The sequence below is a fragment of the Petromyzon marinus genome, assembly GCF_048934315.1.
Source record: "Petromyzon marinus isolate PM22_M1 ecotype Great Lakes invasive population chromosome 80 unlocalized genomic scaffold, UKy_Petmar_22M1.pri1.0 chr80_unloc.2, whole genome shotgun sequence".
Lineage (NCBI taxonomy): Eukaryota > Metazoa > Chordata > Hyperoartia > Petromyzontiformes > Petromyzontidae > Petromyzon > Petromyzon marinus.
In genome coordinates, this window is record NW_027422630.1 from 641,217 (window position 1) to 667,512 (window position 26,296).

At 55.2% G+C, this 26,296-nt stretch overlaps 1 protein-coding gene across 1 annotated transcript in view; it reads right to left on the reverse strand.

Moving 5' to 3' along the window:
• Positions 1 to 2,569: 2,569 nt before the first annotated feature.
• The window catches only part of LOC116958636 (troponin T, slow skeletal muscle-like), a 34,472-nt gene continuing 10,745 nt past the window's right edge, over positions 2,570 to 26,296 (reverse strand). Inside the window, exons 3-9 of the mRNA XM_076058890.1 lie at positions 25,326 to 25,442; positions 24,843 to 24,920; positions 21,076 to 21,189; positions 7,673 to 7,785; positions 7,144 to 7,234; positions 5,777 to 5,817; positions 2,570 to 4,658 (exon numbers count right to left, since the gene is read on the reverse strand). Coding sequence (XP_075915005.1) covers positions 4,601 to 4,658; positions 5,777 to 5,817; positions 7,144 to 7,234; positions 7,673 to 7,785; positions 21,076 to 21,189; positions 24,843 to 24,920; positions 25,326 to 25,442 — 612 coding nt within the window. The 3' untranslated portion in view covers positions 2,570 to 4,600. The remainder of the gene's footprint in view (positions 4,659 to 5,776; positions 5,818 to 7,143; positions 7,235 to 7,672; positions 7,786 to 21,075; positions 21,190 to 24,842; positions 24,921 to 25,325; positions 25,443 to 26,296) is intronic.

The following is a 26,296-nucleotide window of genomic DNA, read 5'->3' on the forward strand; positions in this document are numbered from 1 at the left end:
ACTGCCCATAGACTCAACACTGCCCATAGACTCAACACTGGCCCATAGACTCAGCACTGCCCCATAGACTCAGCACTGCCCCATAGACTCAACACTGCCCCATAGACTCAACACTGCCCCATAGACTCAACACTGCCCCACAGACTCAACATTGCCCCATAGACTCAACACTGCCCCACAGACTCAACATTGCCCCATAGACTCAACACTGTCCCATAGACTCAACACTGCCCCATAGACTCAGCACTGCCCCATAGACTCAGCACTGCCCCATAGACTCAGCACTGCCCCATAGACTCAACACTGCCCCATAGACTCAACACTGCCCATAGACTCAGCACTGCCACATAGACTCAGCACTGCCCCATAGACTCAGCACTACCCCATAGACTCAGCACTGCCCCATAGACTCAGCACTGCCCCATAGACTCAACACTGCCCATAGACTCAACACTGCCCATAGACTCAACACTGCCCCATAGACTCAACACTGCCCATAGACTCAACACTGCCCATAGACTCAACACTGCACCATAGCCTCAACACTGCCCATAGACTCAACACTGCCCTTAGACTCAACACTGCCCGTAGACTCAACACTGCCTCATAGACTCAACACTGCCCATAGACTCAACACTGCACCATAGCCTCAACACTGCCCATAGACTCAACACTGCCCATAGACTCAACACTGCCCGTAGACTCAACACTGCCCATAGACTCAACACTGCACCATAGCCTCAACACTGCACCATAAACTCAACACTGCCCATAGACTCAGCACTGCCCATAGACTCAACAGTGCCCATAGACTCAACACTGCACCATAGCCTCAACACTGCACCATAGACTCAACACTGCCCATAGACTCAGCACTGCCCATAGACTCAACACTGCCCATAGACTCAACACTGCACCATAGCCTCAACACTGCACCATAGACTCAACACTGCCCCACAGACTCAACATTGCCCCATAGACTCAACACTGCCCCACAGACTCAACACTGCTACCCATAGACTCAACACTGCCCGTAGACTCAACACTGCCCATAGACTCAACACTGCCCCATAGACTCAGCACTGCCCCATAGACTCAGCACTGCCCCATTGACTCAGCACTGCCCGTAGACTCAACACTACCCCATAGACTCAGCACTACCCCATAGACTCAGCACTGCCCCATAGACTCAACACTGCCCCATAGACTCAACACTGCTACTGCTGATGCTGCTGATGATGTTGCTGTTGATGATATTGCTGCTGATGATGCTGGCTGCTGATGATGCTTCTGATGACGATGTTTGTGCAGGGTTTCAGGATGTTTCTCATTCGACCCTAACCTTGAGTCCGTGTGGAGAGTTATCTTTGCAACAAGGAGAGTAGGGGTAGCGAATGTGTGTGTGTGTGTGCAGATGTGTGTGTGTGTCTGTGTGTGTGTGTGCAGATGTGTGTGTGTGTGAGTCTGTGTGTGTGTGAGTCTGTGTGTCTGTGTGTGCAGATGTGTGTGTGTGTGAGTCTGTGTGTGTGTGTGAGTCTGTGTGTCTGTGTGTGCAGATGTGTGTGTGTGTAGATGTGTGTGTGTGTGCAGATGTGTGTGTATGTGTGCAGATGTGTGTGTGTGTGTGTCTGTGTGTGTGTGTGTGCAGATGTGTGTGAGTCTGTGTGTCTGTGTGTGTGTGCAGATGTGTGTGTGTGTGCAGATGTGTGTGTGTGTGTGCAGATGTGTGTGTGTGAGTCTGTGTGTGTGCCTGTGTGTGTGGGGAGCGGTGGGTGTAGTGGTTAGCGCTACGCTGCGCTATGAACCTGGCGACCCGGGTTCGATTCCCGCTCACGGCCAACACCAGTGACGATTATCTGAACCGGTCCCGGGCCTCCCCTAGGTCGACTCAGCCTCAAATGAGTACTTGGTGCTGTGTGTAGTAAACATCGCCACTGGGGAGACAAAGGCGGCCGGGAGTGGTGCTGGCCACCCATAGGTGCTCGCTAACAGCACTTGCCCCTACAGTCACTCCCTCACCCACTCACCCTCACTCACTCACCCACCCACTCACCCACCCACTCACCCACCCACTCACCCACCCACTCACTCACACACTCACACACCCACTCATCCACCCACTCACCCACCCACTCACTCACACTCACCCACCCACTCACTCACCCTCACTCACTCACTCACCCACCCACACTCACCCACTCACTCACTCAACCACACTCACCCACTCACTCACCCACGCACACTCACCCACTCACCCACCCACACTCACCCACCCACCCACACTCACTCACTCACCCACCCACTCATCCACTCACCCTCACTCACCCACCCACTCACCCACTCACTCACTCACCCACTCACCCACTCACCCACTCACTGACTCACCCACTCATTCACTCACTCACCCACTCATTCACTCACTCACCCACCCACTCACCCACCCACCACCCACCCACCACTCATCCATCCTCTACGTGTGTGGCCTTCCAAGGCGAAACAACGACGCACCGACGTTTCGGGGCAACGCCCTTGTTCAGAGCATACAGACAAGTGGACAGGAAACGAGACGAGCGGGGTTCTGACATTTTTATTTCAAATTAAAAAAATTTATATTAAATTTAAAACGTACAATTTTATTTTAAAATTTTATTTTAAATGTCAAATTTTATTTTAAATAAAAAGTTATTTTAAATGTAAACTTTTATTTAAAATACAATTTTATTTTAAATTAAAAATGTTATTTTAAATAAAATTAAAAATGTTATTTTAAATTAAAAATGTTATTTTTAATTTCATTAGCCCCCCCCTCTCCCCACGGACAATTTCCACTGCCTCTCTTCACGATCGAATCGCCCAAAATTAACAAAACAACAAAAATAGCCCCTCACTTCCCGGTCCCCAGCATGTGATCAAAGAGACTCATAGACACCCATAGAGACCCACAGAAACTCATAGACACCCATAGACACCCATAGAGACTCATAGACACCCATAGAGACACATAGACACCCATAGAGACCCATAGAGACTCATAGACACCCATAGACACCCATAGAGACTCATAGACACCCATAGAGAACCACAGAAACTCATAGACACCCATAGAGACCCATACACACCCATAGAGACCCACAGAAACTCATAGACACTCATAGACACCCATAGAGACTCATAGACACCCATATAGACTCATAGACACCCATAGAGACCCACAGAAACTCATAGACACCCATAGACACCCATAGAGACTCATAGACACCCATAGAGACCCATAGAGACCCACAGAGACCCATAGACACCCATAGAGACCCATAGAGACCCACAGAGACCCATAGAGACCCACAGAGACCTATAGACACCCATAGACCCACAGAGACTCATAGACACCCATAGAGACCCACAGAGACCCATAGACACCCATAGACCCACGGAGACCCATAGAGACCCACAAAGACCCATAGACACCCATAGAGACCCATAGAGACCCATAGAGACCCATAGAGACCCACAGAGACTCATAGACATCCATATACACCCATATAGACTCATAGCCACCCATAAAGACTCATAGACACCCATAGAGACCCACAGAGACTCATAGACACCCATAGAGACCCACAGAGACTCATAGACACCCATAGAGACCCACAGAGACTCATAGACACCCATAGAGACCCACAGAGACTCATAGACACCCATAGAGACCCACAGAGACTCATAGACACCCATAGAGATCCACAGAGACTCATAGACACCCACAGAGACTCATAGACACCCACAGACACCCACAGACACCCACAGAGACCCACAGAGACCCACAGACATCCATAGAGAAACTCGTAGCCACACTCACAACTGGACGGCACCAGGTGTAGTGGTGTGTGGTGGTGTGTGGTGGTGTGTGGTGGTGTGTGGTGGTGTGGTGGTGTTGTGGTGGTGTGTGGTGGTAGTGTAGTGGTGTGTAGTGGTGGTGTGTGGTGGTGTGTGGTGGTAGTGTAGTGGTAGTGTAGTGGTGTGTGGTGGTGTGTGTGTGGTGTGTGGTGGTGTGTAGTGTAGTGGTGTGTGGTGGTGTGTGGTGGTGTGTGGTGGTAGTGTAGTGGTAGTGTAGTGGTGTGTGGTGGTGTGTGTGTGGTGTGTGGTGGTGTGTAGTGGTAGTGTGGTGGTGTGTGGTGGTGTGTGGTGGTGGTGGTAGTGTAGTGGTGTGTGGTGGTGAGTGGTGGTAGTGTAGTGGTAGTGTAGTGGTAGTGTAGTGGTGGTGTGGTGGTGTGTGGTGGTAGTGTGGTGGTGTGTGGTGGTGTGTAGTGGTAGTGTAGTGGTGTGTAGTGTGTAGTGTTAGTGTGTAGTGGTGTGTGGTGGTGTGTGGTGGTAGTGTGTAGTGGTGGTGTGTGGTGAATGTCGCCACTAGGGGATACAAAGGCGGCCGGGCGCGCCGCTACTTGCAGCACTTGCCCCTGGCGCGCTCCGAGGCTACACGGGGGACATTTGTCTGTGTGACCTTCATCCAGCAGCGGATTGAACCCGTTCGCAGTGGAGGATTCTGGGTAATTATAATGGTTTGGGGGGGGCGGGGGGTCAAAGCGTAGAGGTCAAAAGGTCACCGCTACTTCCAGCGCCCTCCGACCTTGCCCTTGTTGCCGCCACGGGCGCCCTTGGCGCTGCTGTGGAGGGGGAGGGGCGAGGGGGGGGGGAGAGGGGGGAGGGAGGGAGGGGGGAGAGGGGGAGGGAGAGGCAGGGGGAGGGGCGAGGGAGAGGGGGAGAGGGGAGGGAGAGGGGGGAGGGAGGGAGGGGGGAGAGGGAGGGAGGGAGGGGGGAGGGAGGGAGAGGGGGAGGGAGGAGGGGGGAGGGGGGAGGGAGGGAGGGGGGAGGGAGGGAGGGGGGAGGGAGGGAGAGGGAGGGAGGGGGGAGGGAGGGAGGGGAGAGAGGGAGGGAGAGGGGGAGGGAGGAGAGGGAGGGGGGAGGGAGGGAGGGAGGGAGGGAGGGGGAGAGGGAGGGAGAGGGAGGGAGGGGGGAGGGAGGGAGAGGGGGAGGGAGGAGAGGGAGGGGGGAGGGAGGGAGGGAGGGGGGAGGGAGGGAGAAGGAGGGAGGGGGGAGGGAGGGGGGAGAGGGAGGGAGAGGGGGAGGGAGGAGAGGGAGGGGGGAGGGAGGAGAGGGAGGGGGGAGGGAGGGAGAGGGGGAGGGAGGAGAGGGAGGGGGGAGGGAGGGAGGGAGGGGGGAGAGGGAGGGAGGGAGGGGGGAGGGAGGGGAGAGGGGGAGGGAGGAGAGGGAGGGGGGAGGGAGGGAGGGAGGGGGGAGGGAGGGAGAGGGAGGGAGGGGGGAGGGAGGGAGGGGGGAGAGGGAGGGCGGAGGGAGGGAGGTGGGAGGGAGAGGGGGCGTGGTTATGGACGGAGCGAGAGAGGTCACAATGGGCGCCATTTCCAAAAAAGTAACAGTGACGTCACCGCAGCGTTTTGTGCCAGGCTAGGTGCACACACCACACACACACCACACACACACACACACCACACACACCACACACACACACACACCACACACACCACACACACACACACACCACACACACACACACACCACACACCACACACACACCACACACACACACCACACACACACACCACACACACCACACACACACCACAACACCACCACACTACACACACCATACACACACACCACACACACACACACACACACAACCTGCACACACCACACACACACACACCACACACACACCACACACATACACACCACACACACACCACACACACCCCACACTTACTATTTCTGATGCTCAGCAATCCGATTACGAAGCACGTTGATCTGCAACAGAGACACAAGAGTCAGCAGCAGGAATCCGAAAGGCTTCGAAGCTCTTTGTGGTCAGAACGTTAAAACCACCACCAGTACCACCACAACCACCACAACCACCACAACATCACCACCACCACAACATTACCACCACCACAACCACCATCACCACCACATCCACCACCACCATCACCACAACCACCACCACCACCATCACCATAACACCACCACCACAACCACCACAACCACCACCACCAACACCACCACCAAAACCACCACAACCACCACCACCATAACACCACCACCATCACCACCACCACAACCACCATCACCACCACCAACACAACCACCACCACCACCAACACCACAACCACCACCACCAACACAACCACCAACCACCACCACCAACACCACCACCATCACCACCATCACCACAACCACCACCACTACCACCACCACCAACACAACCACCAACACCACCACCAACACCACCACCAACACCACCACCACCACAACCACCACCACCACCAACACAACCACCACCACCACCAACACCACAACCACCTCCACCACCACACCACAAACACCACCACACCACCACCACAAACACTACCACCACCATCACCTCCACCACCACCACCACCACCCCACCATCACCACCACCACCATCACCACCACCACCACCACCATCACCACCTCCACCACCACCACCACCATCATCACCACCACCATCACCACCACCATCATCACCATCACCACCATCACCATCACCACCATCACCATCACCACCACCACCACCATCACCACCATCACCATCATCACCATCACCACCATCACCACCATCACCACCATCACCACCATCACCATCACCACATCACCACCACCACCACCATCACCACCACACCACCACCACCAACACCATCACCACCACCATACCACCACCACCAACACCATCACCACCACCACCACCACACCACCAACACGATCGCAGTGAAACGTAGATGAAAGGTGACGAATCACTTGCACTCATAAACAAACACAAATCACAACGTTATTTATTGTCCTCTCACGAGGTAGTTAAGTATCTTAACTACCTCGTGAGAGCCGTGAGGATCTTTGTCAGACGGCGGCTCACCCACGTGGCTGATATCATCACCATCATCATCGTCACTGAGTGGACACGGTGGTCGTGTGACCGGGTTCATATTGACCGTGTGGCTGAGTTCATATTGACCGTGTGGCTGAGTTCATATTGACTGTATGGCTGGGTTCATATTGACTGTGTGGCTGAGTTCACGGTGGCCGTGTGGATGATTTCACGGTGGACGTGCTACTCACATCGTACTTTTGACGCTTGAACTTGTCAAGGAGATCAAATTTTTCCGACTCCAGTTCATAAATCCACTGCCAGAGCTCCTTCGCTTTCTCCCTGCGCCAGCAACATCATCATCATCATCATCAGCAACATCATCATCATCAGCAACATCATCATCATCAGCAAGATCATCATCATCGGCAACATCATCATCAGGATCATCATCAGCAACATCATCAGCAACATCATCATCATCAGCAACATCATCATCAGGATCATCATCAGCAACATCATTAGCAACATCATCATCAGCAACATCATCATCATCAGCAACATAATCAGCAACATCATCATCAGCAACATCATCATCATCAGCAAGATCATCATCGGCAACATCATCATCAGGATCATCATCATCAGTAACATCATCATCAGTAACATCATCATCATCAGTAACATCATCATCAGGATCATCATCATCATTTCCTCCACCCCCCCCCCCCACCCCCCACCCCCCCCCCCACCCCCCCACCCCCCCCCCCCCCCCCCCACCTGAGTTTGTCTTCACCAAGGTGTTCTATGTTCAGCGTCTTCTTGCGATCCGACAAAATCTTTTTCTTTTTCTCCCTCTCAGTCTGCTTCTTGCCACCACGACCTCGCTCACCCTGGGGGGGAGAACTCACCACTACACTCACCACTACTCACCACTCACTCACCACTCACTCACCACTCACTCACTCACCACTCACCACTCACTCACCACTACTCACCACTACTCACCACTCACCACTCACTCACCACTCACCACTCACTCACCACTCCCTCTCAGTCTGCTTCTTGCCACCACGACCTCGCTCACCCTGGGCAGAGGGGGAGAACTCACCACTCACTCACCACTCAACACTCACCACTACTCACCACTTACTCACCACTCACTCACTCACCACTCACCACTCACTCACCACTACTCACCACTACTCACCACTCACACACTCACTCACCACTCACCACTCACTCACCACTCCCTCTCAGTCTGCTTCTTGCCACCACGACCTCGCTCACCCTGGGGGGGAGAACTCACCACTACACTCACCACTACTCACCACTCACTCACCACTCACTCACCACTCACTCACTCACCACTCACCACTCACTCACCACTACTCACCACTACTCACCACTCACCACTCACTCACCACTCACCACTCACTCACCACTCCCTCTCAGTCTGCTTCTTGCCACCACGACCTCGCTCACCCTGGGCAGAGGGGGAGAAATCACCACTCACTCACCACTCAACACTCACCACTACTCACCACTTACTCACCACTCACTCACTCACCACTCACCACTCACTCACCACTACTCACCACTACTCACCACTCACCACTCACTCACCACTCACCACTCACTCACCACTCCCTCTCAGTCTGCTTCTTGCCACCACGACCTCGCTCACCCTGGGGGGGAGAACTCACCACTACACTCACCACTACTCACCACTCACTCACCACTCACTCACCACTCACTCACTCACCACTCACCACTCACTCACCACTACTCACCACTACTCACCACTCACCACTCACTCCACCACTCACCACTCACTCACCACTCCCTCTCAGTCTGCTTCTTGCCACCACGACCTCGCTCACCCTGGGCAGAGGGGGAGAACTCACCACTCACTCACCACTCAACACTCACCACTACTCACCACTTACTCACCACTCACTCACTCACCACTCACCACTCACTCACCACTACTCACCACTACTCACCACTCACCACTCACTCACCACTCACCACTCACTCACCACTCCCTCTCAGTCTGCTTCTTGCCACCACGACCTCGCTCACCCTGGGGGGAGAACTCACCACTACACTCACCACTACTCACCACTCACTCACCACTCACTCACCACTCACTCACTCACCACTCACCACTCACTCACCACTACTCACCACTACTCACCACTCACCACTCACTCACCACTCACCACTCACTCACCACTCCCTCTCAGTCTGCTTCTTGCCACCACGAACCTCGCTCACCCTGGCAGAGGGGGAGAACTCACCACTCACTCACCACTCAACACTCACCACTACTCACCACTTACTCACCACTCACTCACTCACCACTCACCACTCACTCACCACTACTCACCACTACTCACCACTCACCACTCACTCACCACTCACCACTACACTCACCACTCCCTCTCAGTCTGCTTCTTGCCACCACGACCTCGCTCACCCTGGGGGGGAGAACTCACCACTACACTCACCACTACTCACCACTCACTCACCACTCACTCACCACTCACTCACTCACCACTCACCACTCACTCACCACTACTCACCACTACTCACCACTCACCACTCACTCACCACTCACCACTCACTCACCACTCCCTCTCAGTCTGCTTCTTGCCACCACGACCTCGCTCACCCTGGGCAGAGGGGGGAGAACTCACCACTCACTCACCACTCAACACTCACCACTACTCACCACTTACTCACCACTCACTCACTCACCACTCACCACTCACTCACCACTACTCACCACTACTCACCACTCACCACTCACTCACCACTCACCACTCACTCACCACTCCCTCTCAGTCTGCTTCTTGCCACCACGACCTCGCTCACCCTGGGCAGAGGAGAGGGGGAACTCACCACTCACTCACCACTCACCACTACACTCACCACTTACTCACCACTCCCTCTCAGTCTGCTTCTTGCCACCACGACCTCGCTCACCCTGGGCAGAGGGGAGAACTCACCACTCAACACTCACCACTCACCACTACACTCACCACTTACTCACCACTACACTCACCACTCACTCACCACTCCCTCTCAGTCTGCTTCTTGCCACCACGACCTCGCTCACCCTGGGGGAGAGGAGAGGGGGAACTCACCACTTACTCACCACTTACTCACCACTACTCACCACTCACCACTCTCCCTCTCAGTCTGCTTCTTGCCACCACGACCTCGCTCACCCTGGGGTTGAGAACTCACCACTCACTCACCACTACACTCACCACTACACTCACCACTACTCACCACTCACTCACCACTACACTCACCACTCACCACTACACTCACCACTCACCACTCTCAGTCTGCTTCTTGCCACCACGACCTCGCTCACCCTGGGGAGAGGATAGGGAGACTCACTCACCACTACTCACCACTACTCACCACTCACTCACCACTCACTCACTCACCACTCACCACTCACTCACCACTACTCACCACTACTCACCACTCACTCACCACTCACTCACTCACCACTCACCACTCACTCACCACTCACCACTCACTCACCACTCACTCACCACTCACTCACCACTACTCACCACTCACCACTCTCTCTCAGTCTGCTTCTTGCCACCACGACCTCGCTCACCCTGGCGGGGGGAGAACTCACCACTCAACACTCACCACTACTCACCACTCACTCAACACTCACCACTACTCACCACTCACTCACCACTCACTCACCACTACTCACCACTACTCACCACTTACTCACCACTCACTCACCACTCACTCACCACTTACTCACCACTCACTCACCACTACTCACCACTCACTCACCACTACTCACTCACCACTCACCACTCACTCACCACTCACTCACCCACTCACTCACCACTACTCACCACTCACCACTCTCTCTCAGTCTGCTTCTTGCCACCACGACCTCGCTCACCCTGCGGGGGGAGAACTCACCACTCAACACTCACCACTACTCACCACTCACTCACCACTCACTCACCACTACTCACCACTACTCACCACTCACTCACCACTACTCACCACTCACTCACCACTCACTCACCACTACTCACCACTACTCACACTCACTCACCACTCCACTCACCACTCACTCACCACTCACTCACCACTTACTCACCACTCACTCACCACTACTCACCACTACTCACCACTTACTCACCACTCACTCACCACTCACTCACCACTTACTCACCCACTCACTCACCACTCACTCACCACTCACTCACCACTCACTCACCACTACTCACCACTCACCACTCTCTCTCAGTCTGCTTCTTGCCACCACGACCTCGCTCACCCTGGGCAGAGGGGAGAACTCACCACTCACTCACCCACTCACCACTACACTCACCACTCACTCACCACTCTCCCTCTCAGTCTGCTTCTTGCCACCACGACCTCGCTCACCCTGGGCAGAGGGGAGAACTCACCACTCACTCACCACTCAACACTCACCACTACTCACCACTTACTCACCACTCACCACTCCCTCTCAGTCTGCTTCTTGCCACCACGACCTCGCTCACCCTGGGGGGGGAGAGAACTCACCACTACACTCACCACTACTCACCACTACACTCACCACTCACCACTCACTCACTCACCACTCACTCACCACTCACCACTCACTCACTCACCACTCACTCAACACTCACCACTCACTCACTCACCACTCACTCACCACTCACCACTACTCACCACTCACCACTCACTCACCACTCACCACTCACTCACCACTCCCTCTCAGTCTGCTTCTTGCCACCACGACCTCGCTCACCCTGGGCAGAGGAGAGGGGGAACTCACCACTCACTCACCACTCACCACTACACTCACCACTTACTCACCACTCCCTCTCAGTCTGCTTCTTGCCACCACGACCTCGCTCACCCTGGGCAGAGGGGGAGAACTCACCACTCAACACTCACCACTCACCACTACACTCACCACTTACTCACCACTACACTCACCACTCACTCACCACTCCCTCTCAGTCTGCTTCTTGCCACCACGACCTCGCTCACCCTGGGGGAGAGGAGAGGGGGAACTCACCACTTACTCACCACTTACTCACCACTACTCACCACTCACCACTCTCCCTCTCAGTCTGCTTCTTGCCACCACGACCTCGCTCACCCTGGGGGTGAGAACTCACCACTCACTCACCACTACACTCACCACTACACTCACCACTACTCACCACTCACTCACCACTACACATCCCACTCACCACTACACTCACCACTCACCACTCTCAGTCTGCTTCTTGCCACCACGACCTCGCTCACCCTGGGGAGAGGATAGGGAGACTCACTCACCACTACTCACCACTACTCACCACTCACTCACCACTCACTCACTCACCACTCACCACTCACTCACCACTACTCACCACTACTCACCACTCACTCACCACTCACTCACTCACCACTCACCACTCACTCACCACTCACCACTCACTCACCACTCACTCACCACTCACTCACCACTACTCACCACTCACCACTCTCTCTCAGTCTGCTTCTTGCCACCACGACCTCGCTCACCCTGCGGGGGGAGAACTCACCACTCAACACTCACCACTACTCACCACTCACTCAACACTCACCACTACTCACCACTCACTCACCACTCACTCACCACTACTCACCACTACTCACCACTTACTCACCACTCACTCACCACTCACTCACCACTTACTCACCACTCACTCACCACTACTCACCACTCACTCACCACTACTCACTCACCACTCACCACTCACTCACCACTCACTCACCACTCACTCACCACTACTCACCACTCACCACTCTCTCTCAGTCTGCTTCTTGCCACCACGACCTCGCTCACCCTGCGGGGGGAGAACTCACCACTCAACACTCACCACTACTCACCACTCACTCACCACTCACTCACCACTACTCACCACTACTCACCACTCACTCACCACTACTCACCACTCACTCACCACTCACTCACCACTACTCACCACTACTCACCACTTACTCACCACTCACTCACCACTCACTCACCACTCACTCACCACTCACTCACCACTTTACTCACCACTCACTCACCACTACTCACCACTACTCACCACTTACTCACCACTCACTCACCACTCACTCACCACTTACTCACCACTCACTCACCACTCACTCACCACTCACTCACCACTCACTCACCACTACTCACCACTCACCACTCTCTCTCAGTCTGCTTCTTGCCACCACGACCTCGCTCACCCTGGGCAGAGGGGGAGAACTCACCACTCACTCACCACTCACCACTACACTCACCACTCACTCACCACTCTCCCTCTCAGTCTGCTTCTTGCCACCACGACCTCGCTCACCCTGGGCAGAGGGGGAGAACTCACCACTCAACACTCACCACTCACCACTACTCACCACTCACTCACTCACTCACCACTCACTCACCACTACTCACCACTCACTCACTCACTCACCCACTCACTCACCACTCACTCACTCACCACTCACCACTCTCTCTCAGTCTGCTTCTTGCCACCACGACCTCGCTCACCCTGGGGGGGAGAGGAAAACTCACCACTACTCACTCACCACTCACTCACCACTTACTCACTCACTCTCTCTCTCAGTCTGCTTCTTGCCACCACGACCTCGCTCACCCTGGGCAGAGGGGGAGACCTCACCACTCACTCACCACTACTCACCACTACACTCACCACTACACTCACCACTCACTCACCACTCACTCACTCACCACTCCCTCTCAGTCTGCTTCTTGCCACCACGACCTCGCTCACCCTGCGGAGAAGAGGAAAACTCACTCACCACTACACTCACCACTTACTCACCACTTACTCACTCACTCACCACTCACTCACCACTACACTCACCACTCACTCACTCACCACTCACTCACCACTCCCTCTCAGTCTGCTTCTTACCACCACGACCTCGCTCACCCTGGGGAGAGGAGGAACTCACCACTCAACACTCACCACTCACCACTACACTCACCACTACACTCACCACTCACTCACCACTCACTCACCACTCTCTCTCAGTCTGCTTCTTACCACCACGACCTCGCTCACCCTGCGGAGAAGAGGAACTCACCACTTACTCACCACTCACTCACCACTACACTCACCACTCAACACTCACCACTCACCACTCACTCACCACTACACTCACCACTCACTCACCACTCACTCACCACACACTCACTCACTCACCACTACACTCACTCTCTCTCAGTCTGCTTCTTACCACCACGACCTCGCTCACCCTGGGGAGAGGGGGAGAACTCACCACTCAACACTCACCACTTACTCACCACTCACTCACCACTCTCTCTCAGTCTGCTTCTTACCACCACGACCTCGCTCACCCTGCGGAGAGGGGGGACTCACTCACCACTTACTCACCACTACACTCACCACTCACTCACCACTACACTCACCACTACACTCACCACTCACTCACCACTACACTCACCACTCACCACTTACTCACCACTCACCACTACACTCACCACTCACTCACCACTCACCACTCACTCACTCACTCACCACTCAACACTCACCACTCACTCACCACTCACCACTACACTCACCACTCTCTCTCTCAGTCTGCTTCTTACCACCACGACCTCGCTCACCCTGGGGAGAGGAGGGGGGAACTCACCACTACACTCACCACTCACTCACTCACCACTCACTCACCACTCACCACTCACTCACTCACCACTCACCACACACTCACTCACCACTTCACCCACTCACTCACTCACCACTCACCACTCACCACTCACTCACCACTCACCACTCACTCACCACTCACCACTCACTCACTCACCACTCACCACACACTCACTCACCACTCACCACACACTCACTCACCACTCAACACACACTCACTCACTCACCACTCACTCACCACTCACTCACCACTCACCACTTACCACTCACCACTCACTCACCACTCACTCACCACACACTCACCACTCACTCACCACTCACTCACCACTCACTCACCCACCCACTCACCCACTCACTCACTCACCACTCACTCACCACTCACTCACCACTCACTCACCAACTCACTCACCCACTCACTCACCACTCACTCACCACTCACTCACCACTTACTCACTCACTCACCACTCACTCACTCACCACTCACTCACCACTCACTCACCACTTACTCACCACTCACTCACCACTCACTCACTCACTACACCACTCACTCACTCACTCACCACTCACTCACCACTCACCACTCACTCACCACTCACTCACCACTCACCACTCACTCACTCACCACTCACCACACACTCACTCACCACTCACCACACACTCACTCACCACTCACCACACACTCACTCACCACTCACTCACCACTTACCACTCACCACTCACTCACCACTCACTCACCACTCACCACACACTCACTCACCACTCACCACACACTCACTCACCACTCATCACACACTCACTCACCACTCACTCACCACTTACCACTCACCACTCACTCACCACTCACTCACTCACCCACTTCTTACCACCACGACCTCGCTCACCCTGGGGAGAGGGGGGGGGAACTCACCACTCACTCACCACTCACTCACCACTCCCCTCACCACTCACTCACCACTCACCACTTACCACTCACCACTCACTCACCACTCACTCACCACTCACTCACCACACACTCACCACTCACTCACCCACTCACTCACCCACCCACTCACCCACTCACTCACCCACCACTCACTCACCACTCACTCACCACTCACTCACCACTCACCACTTACTCACTTACTCACCACTCACTCACCCACTCACTCACCACTCACTCACTCACCACTCACTCACCACTCACTCACCACTCACTCATCACTCACCACTCACTCACCCACTCACCACTCACTCACCACTCACTCACTTACCACTCACTCACCACTCACTCACCACGACCTCGCTCACCCTGGGAGAGAGGGGGACTCACTCACCCACTCACTCACCACTCACCCACTCACTCACTCACCACTCACTCACCACTCACCCACCACTCACACACTCACCACTCACTCACCCACTCACTCACCCACTCACTCACTCACCACCCACTCACCACTCACTCACACTCACTCACTCACCACTCACCCACTCACTCACTCACTCACCCACTCACCACTCACCACTCACTCACTCACTCACACACTCACTCAACACTCACTCACCACTCACTCACTCCACACCACTCACTCACCACTCACTCACCACTCACTCACTCACCCACTCACCACCCACCACCACTCACTCACTCACTCACCACTCACTCACCACTCACTCACCACTCACCACTCACTCACCACTCACTCACCACTCACCACACACTCACTCACCACTCACCCACTCACTCACTCACCACTCACCACTCACTCACCACTCACCACTCACTCACCACTCACCACTCACTCACTCACCACTCACCACACACTCACTCACCACTCACCACACACTCACTCACCACTCACCACACACTCACTCACTCACTCACCACTCACTCACCACTCACTCACCACTCACCACTTACCACTCACCACTCACTCACCACTCACTCACCACACACTCACCACTCACTCACCACTCACTCACCACTCACTCACCCACCCACTCACCCACACTCACTCACCACTCACTCACCACTCACTCACCAACTCACTCACCCACTCACTCACCACTCACTCACCACTCACTCACCACTTACTCACTCACTCACCACTCACTCACTCACCACTCACTCACCACTCACTCACCACTTACTCACCACTCACTCACCACTCACTCACTCACTCACCACTCACTCACTCACTCACCACTCACTCACCACTTACCACTCACCACTCACTCACCACTCACTCACCACTCACTCACTCACCACTCACCACACACTCACTCACCACTCACCACACACTCACTCACCACTCACCACACACTCACTCACCACTCACTCACCACTTACCACTCACCACTCACTCACCACTCACTCACCACTCACCACACACTCACTCACCACTCATCACACACTCACTCACCACTCACCACACACTCACTCACCACTCACTCACCACTTACCACTCACCACTCACTCACCACTCACTCACTCACCCACTTCTTACCACCACGACCTCGCTCACCCTGGGGAGAGGGGGGGGGAACTCACCACTCACTCACCACTCACTCACCACTCACCACTTACCACTCACCACTCACTCACCACTCACTCACCACTCACTCACCCACCCACTCACCCACTCACTCACCCACCACTCACTCACCACTCACTCACCACTCACTCACCACTCACCACTTACTCACTCACTCACCACTCACTCACCCACTCACTCACCACTCACTCACTCACCACTCACTCACCACTCACTCATCACTCACCACTCACTCACCCACTCACCACTCACTCACCACTCACTCACTTACCACTCACTCACCACTCACTCACCACGACCTCGATCACCCTGGGGAGAGGAGGGGGACTCACTCACCACTCACTCACCACTCACCCACTCACTCACTCACCACTCACTCACCACTCACTCACCACTCACCCACTCACTCACACACTCACCACTCACTCACCCACTCACTCACCCACTCACTCACTCACTCACCACCCACTCACCACTCACTCACCACTCACTCACTCACCACTCACCCACTCACTCACTCACTCACCCACTCACCACTCACTCACCACTCACTCACTCACACACTCACTCAACACTCACTCACCACTCACTCACTCACTCACCACTCACTCACCACTCACTCACCACTCACTCACTCACCCACTCACCACCCACTCACCACTCACTCACTCACTCACCACTCACTCACCACTCACTCACCACTCACCACTCACTCACCACTCACTCACCACTCACCACACACTCACTCACCACTCACCACACACTCACTCACCACACACTCACTCACCACTCACTCACCACTTACCACTCACCACTCACTCACCACTCACTCACTCACCCACTTCTTACCACCACGACCTCGCTCACCCTGGGGAGAGGGGGGGGGGGAACTCACCACTCACTCACCACTCACTCACCACTCACCACTTACCACTCACCACTTACCACTCACCACTCACTCACCACTCACTCACCACACACTCACCACTCACTCACCACTCACTCACCACTCACTCACCCACTCACCCACCCACTCACCCACTCACTCACCCACCACTCACTCACCACTCACTCACCACTCACTCACCACTCACTCACCCACTCACTCACTCACCACTCACCACTTACTCACTCACCACTCACTCACCCACTCACTCACCACTCACTCACTCACCACTCACTCACCACTCACTCACCACTCACTCATCACTCACCACTCACTCACCCACTCACCACTCACTCACCACTCACTCACTTACCACTCACTCACCACTCACTCACCACGACCTCGCTCACCCTGGGGAGAGGAGGGGGACTCACTCACCACTCCACTCACCACTCACTCACCCACTCACTCACCACTCACTCACCACTCACCCACTCACTCACACACTCACCACTCACTCACCCACTCACTCACCCACTCACTCACTCACCACCCACTCACCACTCACTCACCACTCACTCACTCACCACTCACCCACTCACTCACTCACTCACCCACTCACCACTCACTCACCACTCACTCACCACTCACTCACCACTCACTCACTCACACACTCACTCAACACTCACTCACCACTCACTCACTCACCATCACTCAGCACTCACTCACCACTCACTCACTCACCACTCACTCACCACTCACTCACCACTCCTCACTCACCCACTCACCACCCACTCACCACTCACTCACCACTCACTCACCACTCACTCACCACACACTCACTCACTCACCACTCACTCACCACTCACTCACCACTCACCACTCACCTCACACTCACTCACCACTCACTCACACACTCACTCACTCACCACTCCACCACTCACCCACACACTCACCACACACTCACCACTCACACACTCACCACCACTCACTCACTCACCCACTCACTCACCTACTCACCACTCACTCACCACTCACTCACCACTCACTCACTCACCACTCACTCACTCACTCACCCACTCACTCACACACTCAACCACTCACCCACTCACTAACCTACTCACCACTCACTCACCAATCACTCACACACTCACCCACTCACCCACTCACTCACCTACTCACCACTCACTCACACACTCACTCACCCACTCACCCACTCACACACTCACTCACTCACTCACCCACTCACTCACCCACTCACTCACCACTCACTCACCCACTCACTCACTCACTCACCACTCACTCACCACTCACCACTCACTCACTCACCACTCACTCACTCACCACTCACCACTCACTCACCACTCACCACTCACTCACCACTCACTCACTCACCACTCACCACTCACTCACCACTCACTCACTCACTCACCACTCACTACTCACTCACCACTCACTCACCACTCACTCACCACCCCCCCACCCACCCACACACCCACTCACTCACCCACTCACTCACCACTCACTCACCCACTCACTCACCACTCACTCACCCACTCACTCACTCACCACTCACCACTCACTCACCACTCACTCACCACTCACCACTCACTCACCACTCACTCACCACTCACCACTCACTCACTCACTCACCACTCACTCACCACTCACCACCCACCCACTCACCCACCCACCCACTCACTCACCCACCCACTCACCCACCCACTCACTCACCCACCCACCCACTCACCCACCCACTCACCCACCCACCCACTCACCCACCCACTCACCCACCCACCCACCCACTCACCCACCCACCCACTCACCCACCCACTCACCCACCCACCCACCCACTCACCCACCCACTCACTCACCCACCCACCCACCCACTCACCCACCCACTCACCCACCCACCCACTCACCCACCCACTCACCCACCCACCCACCCACTCACCCACCCACCCACCCACTCACCCACCCACTCACCCACCCACCCACCCACTCACCCACCCACCCACCCACTCACCCACCCACCAACCCACCCCCCCACCCCCACCCTGTACCTGTGCCTGTGTTGGGTGAGGGTGGAGGCGGCACGGCCAGGAGGGGTCCACGGCAGCGGAGACCCGGGGGAGGAAGGGGGGGGGGTAGGGTCACGTGGGAGGGGGTGGTGAGGGGGGGGACAGGGGGGTAGGGTCACGTGGGAGGGGGTGGTGAGTGGGTGGGTGGGTGAGTGGGTGAGGTGGGTAGTAGGTGGGTAAGTGGATGAGTGAGTTTATGGGTGAGTGAGTGGGTGAGTAGGCCAGTCAACGAGTGGGTGAGTGAGCGGGTGGGTGAGGGGGTGACTGGGTGAGTGGGTGAGCGGGTGGGTGAGCGTGCGTGTGGGTGAGTGTGCGGGTGAATTAGTGAGTGGGTGAGCGGGTGGGTGAGTGTGTGGGTGAGTGGGTGAGTGAGTGAGTGAGTGTGTGGGTGAGTGGGTGAGTGAGTGAGTGAGTGTGTGGGTGATTGGGTGAGTGAGTGAGTGAGTGTGTGGGTGAGTGGGTGAGTGAGTGAGTGTGTGGGTGAGTGAGTGAGTGTGTGGGTGAGTGAGTGAGTGTGTGGGTGAGTGAGTGAGTGAGTGTGTGGGTGAGTGAGTGAGTGTGTGGGTGAGTGAGTGAGTGTGTGGGTGAGTGAGTGAGTGTGTGGGTGAGTGAGTGAGTGAGTGGGTGAGTGAGTGAGTGAGTGTGTAGGTGAGTGAGTGGGTGGGTGTGTGGGTGAGTGAGTGAGTGAGTGGGTGAGTGAGTGAGTGTGTGGGTGAGTGAGTGAGTGAGTGGGTGAGTGAGTGAGTGAGTGTGTAGGTGAGTGAGTGGGTGGGTGTGTGGGTGAGTGAGTGAGTGGGTGAGTGAGTGAGTGTGTGGGTGAGTGAGTGGGTGGGTGTGTGGGTGAGTGAGTGAGTGAGTGTGCGGGTGAGTGAGTGGGTGGGTGTGTGGGTGAGTGAGTGAGTGAGTGTGCGGGTGAGTGAGTGGGTGGGTGTGTGGGTGAGTGGGTGAGGCCGACCTTGGAGAGGAATCCGGCGTAGTGCATGGACATGTTCGAGAGAGCCTTCTTCTTCTGGAGGTCGTCCTCCATGCGCTTCCTGGCCATCTCCTCCTCCTTTCGCAGCCTCTCCTCCTGCTCCACACACACACACAGACACACACACACAGACATACACACACACATAGACACACACACAGAGACACACAGACACACACACAGAGACACACAGACACACACATAGAGAAACACACACAGACATACACACAGACATAGACACACACACACAGACACACACAGAAACAAACACACACAGACACACACACAGAGACACACAGACACACACATAGAGACACACACACACAGACATACACACAGACACACACACACAGACACACACACAGACACAACAACAACAACAACCGCCATTCGCCACTAAGTGGCGGTGACGTCACCACGACGCTTGTGCCAGGCTATGTGCACCCTGAGGCCACGTGAAGTGTCGAACGCCCGCTGGCAGGAGGTCACGGGGCAGACCCAGGTGCCACGGGTCGACTGACTGAGATGATTGGCTGATGCACCACCTGTGCCCCCTACTGTGCCAACCTGCTGTGCTTTAGCCACCCGGCGCTCCACTCGTTGTTGTGAGCGTCGCTCCTCCGCCCTCCGTTGTTGTTGGAGGGCGACTACCTCCAACTGCCCAGTAGCATCCTTCACGAGCCTCCTCCACAGAGGCCGATCTTGACACCGCTCGTACCAGTCATCGGCAAGTCCACTCAGCTCCACGTCCTCCTGTACCACATCACTCCATCTCTTCTCTAGCCCGTGCCGCGCCCGCTTAGCCCCCTCAATCCGGCCGAACAAAAGCTGTTTCGGCATGCGGTGGCTGGGCATGCGGGCTACATGACCCAGCCATCGCAGCCTTGCCCGCCGGAGGAGCTCACCGATGGGACCTTGCCCAGATCTTTCAAGGATTTGTGAGCTCCTCACACAATCCAGTCTGGTTAAACCCAGGATGGATCGTAGGCAGGCCAGCCTAAATGTTTCTAACCGGCGAAGATGTTCCATTAGGGGGGTCCACGTTTCGCAAGCGTAGAGAAGGGAGGGAATGACCGTGGCCGAGAAGACCTGAAGTTTAGTGCGGAGCGACAGACCAGGTAGCTTCCACACAGCGTTGCGCAACCGATGAAAAGATATTGCCGCTCGACTGATTCGGAGTGAGACCTCTGCTGTTAAACTAAACTCTCTCCACAACTACCCCATCACCGATTGGGAGATGTGGGGGTGGAGTGTCCGATGGTACAAAATACCCAGGCAGGTGCTTAGTTTTGGTGGGGCTGATGGTAAGGCCCCATCTCTTAGTGGTACGCTCCAGTCTTAGCAGCAGCATCTCCAACTCCTCCTCTGAATGAGCAGCTATTACCAAATCATCGGCATACATAACGTGGTTGAGCAATAGAGAGCCATCCCTTGACCGTACCCGGGCATCGATCAGTCTCCCATTATATCTGTACCAGATGGAAATTCCTCTAGTACAGCCATCGAAGGCTTCATGAACTACGTGGTCGAAAAAGATGTTAAATAATGTGGGAGCCAGAGGACATCCCTGTCGCACCCAAGGTGTACAGGGAATGGCTCTGACTCCCGGCCACGTAGTTTTACCCGGGCCCGCTCACAATCATGAAGGTCCTTAATGATCGTGAGCAGAGGGTCAGGTACTCCAAAAGCACGAAGAACAACCCAGAGCTCAGGCCTACTGATGGTATCATAGGCCTTGACCAGGTCAATAAAGCAAAGATATAGGTCTTGCTGGAATTCCCTACACCTCTGCTGTAGCAGACGGACAGAAAATATGGCATCTGTGCAGGACCGCCCTTTCCTGAAACCGCATTGGGGTTCCGCAAGCCTCTCCTCAGCGTGCCTGGAAACGTGATGTTGAATAATCCTTGCCAGGACCTTTCCCGGCACACTGAGGAGTGAGATGCCCCTGTAGTTGTTACAGTCTGTGCGGTCCCCCTTCTTAAAAAGGGGGACCACCAGGGCATCCTTACAATCTTGCGGAACCCGTCCAGTGGTCCAGACTGTTGTTATGATGTCACATAGGGCAGTCTGTGCACAAACGCCGCCCTCCCTCAGCATTTCGCTTGGGAGATCATCTCTGCCCGCTGCCTTTCCTGGTCTCAGACTCCGGATCGCCTTCAGTACTTCCTCAACAGATGGCACCTCAGCCAGCCATTCACAGGGGGTGACTTCTTCCAATATTTGAGGCACCGCAGCCTCAGCAGGGTCATCCTCACTTTGTGCCACGATGTTTTCCTGGCTGAGGGATTTTCCCTCCTCCAGAACCTCACAGAAATGCTCAGCAAATCTGCAAACCTGTTCCTGGGGGGTCAGAGATTGGATCACCATTTTTTCCCCTAATGATGGTAATAGGTGTGGCGCTGCTGGTTACTTTTTTGATGGAGTTAAGTCGGGATTTGTGATCGCAGGCCACTGAGGCAGACTCCATCTCCTCAGCAACCCGCGACCACCACCCATCCTTGCAGCGCCTCACGGCTCTCCGAACCTCCGAGCGAAGGCTGCAGTAAGCCTCCTCATTCTCTGACGTGGGATTCTGTAGCCGATGACAGTGGGCCTGGCGCTTTTTCTCAACCATCGTGAACACCTCCTCTGTCAGCCAGGGTCTCTGGGGAGGTCTGGACCGCGTACCCAAAGCAGCCATTGCAGCTGCATTAATCACAGTCCTAAACCTCGCCCATTTACCCTCGACATCAGGAGTCGGGGACGATGCCAATCCCAGCCGCAAGCGATGATGAAATTCTCGCTTGCAACTTTCATCAGATAACTGAGACCAGACCACCTTAGGTTGGAATGGGGTCCTGGGTGTACACCCACCACCGGAGTGGAAGAATGGCAGGCGCATCTTACAGAAGACTAGTTGATGGTCAGAGGGCAGATCAGCTCCACGGTAGGTCCTGGTGTCAAGGACATGGGCTCGCATCTGCTGGTCTGTCACTATGTAGTCCAGCAGATGTTCTTGCTTGGACCCGGCATGCATCCATGATGTTGTGTGGATGTGCCGATGCCGGAATAGCGTGTTGGTAATTACAAGCCCATGGGCTGCACAGAAATCTAGCAGCCTCCTACCGTTTTTATTGAGTTGATCTGGCCCATGCCCTCCAATCACTCCAGACCAGGTGCCAGCATCATGACCAACTCGGGCATTGAAGTCGCCCAACAAGATGACTCTATCCCGAGGGGCCACTTTAGCCAGCACCTGTGACAGCAGGTCATATAAGGCATCTGATTCATCGGATTTGCCTGCATCCCTCCACAGATGTTCATCTTCGGTGGGGGCATAAGTAACCACGACCACCACAGACACACAGACACACACACACAGACACACACACACAGACACACACACACAGACACACACACAGACACACACACACAGACACACACACACAGACACGCACAAACACAGACACGCACACACACAGACACACACACACACAGACACACACACAGACACACACACACACAGACACACACACACAGATACACACACACACAGACACACACACAGACACACACACACAGACACACACACAGACACGCACACGCACAGACACACAGACACACACACAGACACACACACACAGACACACACACAGATACACACACAGACACACAGACACACACACAGACACACACACAGACACACACACACAGACACGCACACACGCTACACGCGTGTGCGTGGTGCCAGGCTAGGTGCACCTCACCGCCATCCTTGTCTGCCGCTCCTTCTCTGCCTCGGCGCGGATTCTCTGCTGCTCAGAACGCTCTGCACGGCGCTTCTCCTGCATCATCATCAGCATCATCATCAGCATCATCATCAGCACCATCATCAGCACCATCATCATCATCAGCATCATCATCAGCAGCAGCAGCATCATCAGCAGCATCATCATCAGCACCATCATCATCATCAGCATCATCAGCAGCAGCATCATCAGCAGCATCATCAGCATCATGAGTGAGTGGGTGAGTGAGTGGGTGGGTGAGTGAGTGGGTGAGTGAGTGGGTGGGTGAGTGAGTGGGTAGGTGAGTGAGTGAGTGGTGGATGAGTGAGTGGGTGGGTGAGTGGGTGGGTGAGTGAGTGAGTGGGTGAGTGAGTGAGTGGGTGGGTGAGTGAGTGAGTGGGTGAGTGAGTGAGTGAGTAGGTGAGTGAGTGGGTGAGTGAGTCGGGTGGTGGAGGGCCTCACGATTCGCCCCTTGAGCGCCACGAGGTCTTCCTCCTCCTTCTTGCGCTTCTCGAAGTGCGCCTCGATCAGCGTCTGCAGCTCCAGGAAGTCTTTCTCAAGACGCTTGCGGTGGATGTCCTGGCAGGGAGTGGTGGCGCAGCGGTTAGCGCCTCGGTGGGTGAGTGAGTGGGTGAGTGGGTGAGTGAGTGGGTGAGTGGGTGAGTGAGTGGGTGAGTGAGTTAGTGAGTGAGTGAGTGGGTGAGTGGGCGAGTGGGTGAGTGGGTGAGTGAGTCAGTGAGTGGGTGAGTGAGTGGGTGAGTGAGTGAGTGGGTGAGTGAGTGAGTGGGTGAGTGAGTGGGTGAGTGGGTGAGTGGGCGAGTGGGTGAGTGGGTGAGTGGGCGAGTGCGTGAGTGGGTGAGTGAGTCGGTGAGTGGGTGAGTGAGTGGGTGAGTAAGTGGGTGGGCGAGTGGGTGAGTGAGTGGGTGAGTGAGTGAGTGGGTGAGTGAGTGAGTGAGTGGATGGGAGAGTGCGTGGGTGAGTGAGTGGGTGAGTGAGTGAGTGGGAGAGTGAGTGGGTGAGTGAGTGGGTGAGTGAGTGGGTGAGTGAGTGGGTGAGTGAGTCGGTGGGTGAGTGAGTGATTGAGTGGGTGGGTGAGTGAGTGATTGAGTGGGTGAGTGGGTGGGTGAGTGAGTGAGTGGGTGATTGAGTGGGTGGGTGAGTGGGTGAGTGGGTGGGTGAGTGAGTAGGTGAGTGGGTGAGTGAGTAGGTGAGTGAGTAGGTGAGTGAGTGAGTGGGTGAGTGAGTGAGTAGGTGAGTGAGTAGGTGAGTGAGTGAGTAGGTGAGTGAGTGAGTAGGTGAGTAAGTAGGTGAGTGGGTGAGTGAGTAGGTGAGTGAGTAGGTGAGTGAGTGAGTGAGTAAGTAGGTGAGTGAGTGAGTAGGTGAGTGAGTGAGTAGGTGAATAAGTAGGTGAGTGAGTGAGTAGGTGAGTGAGT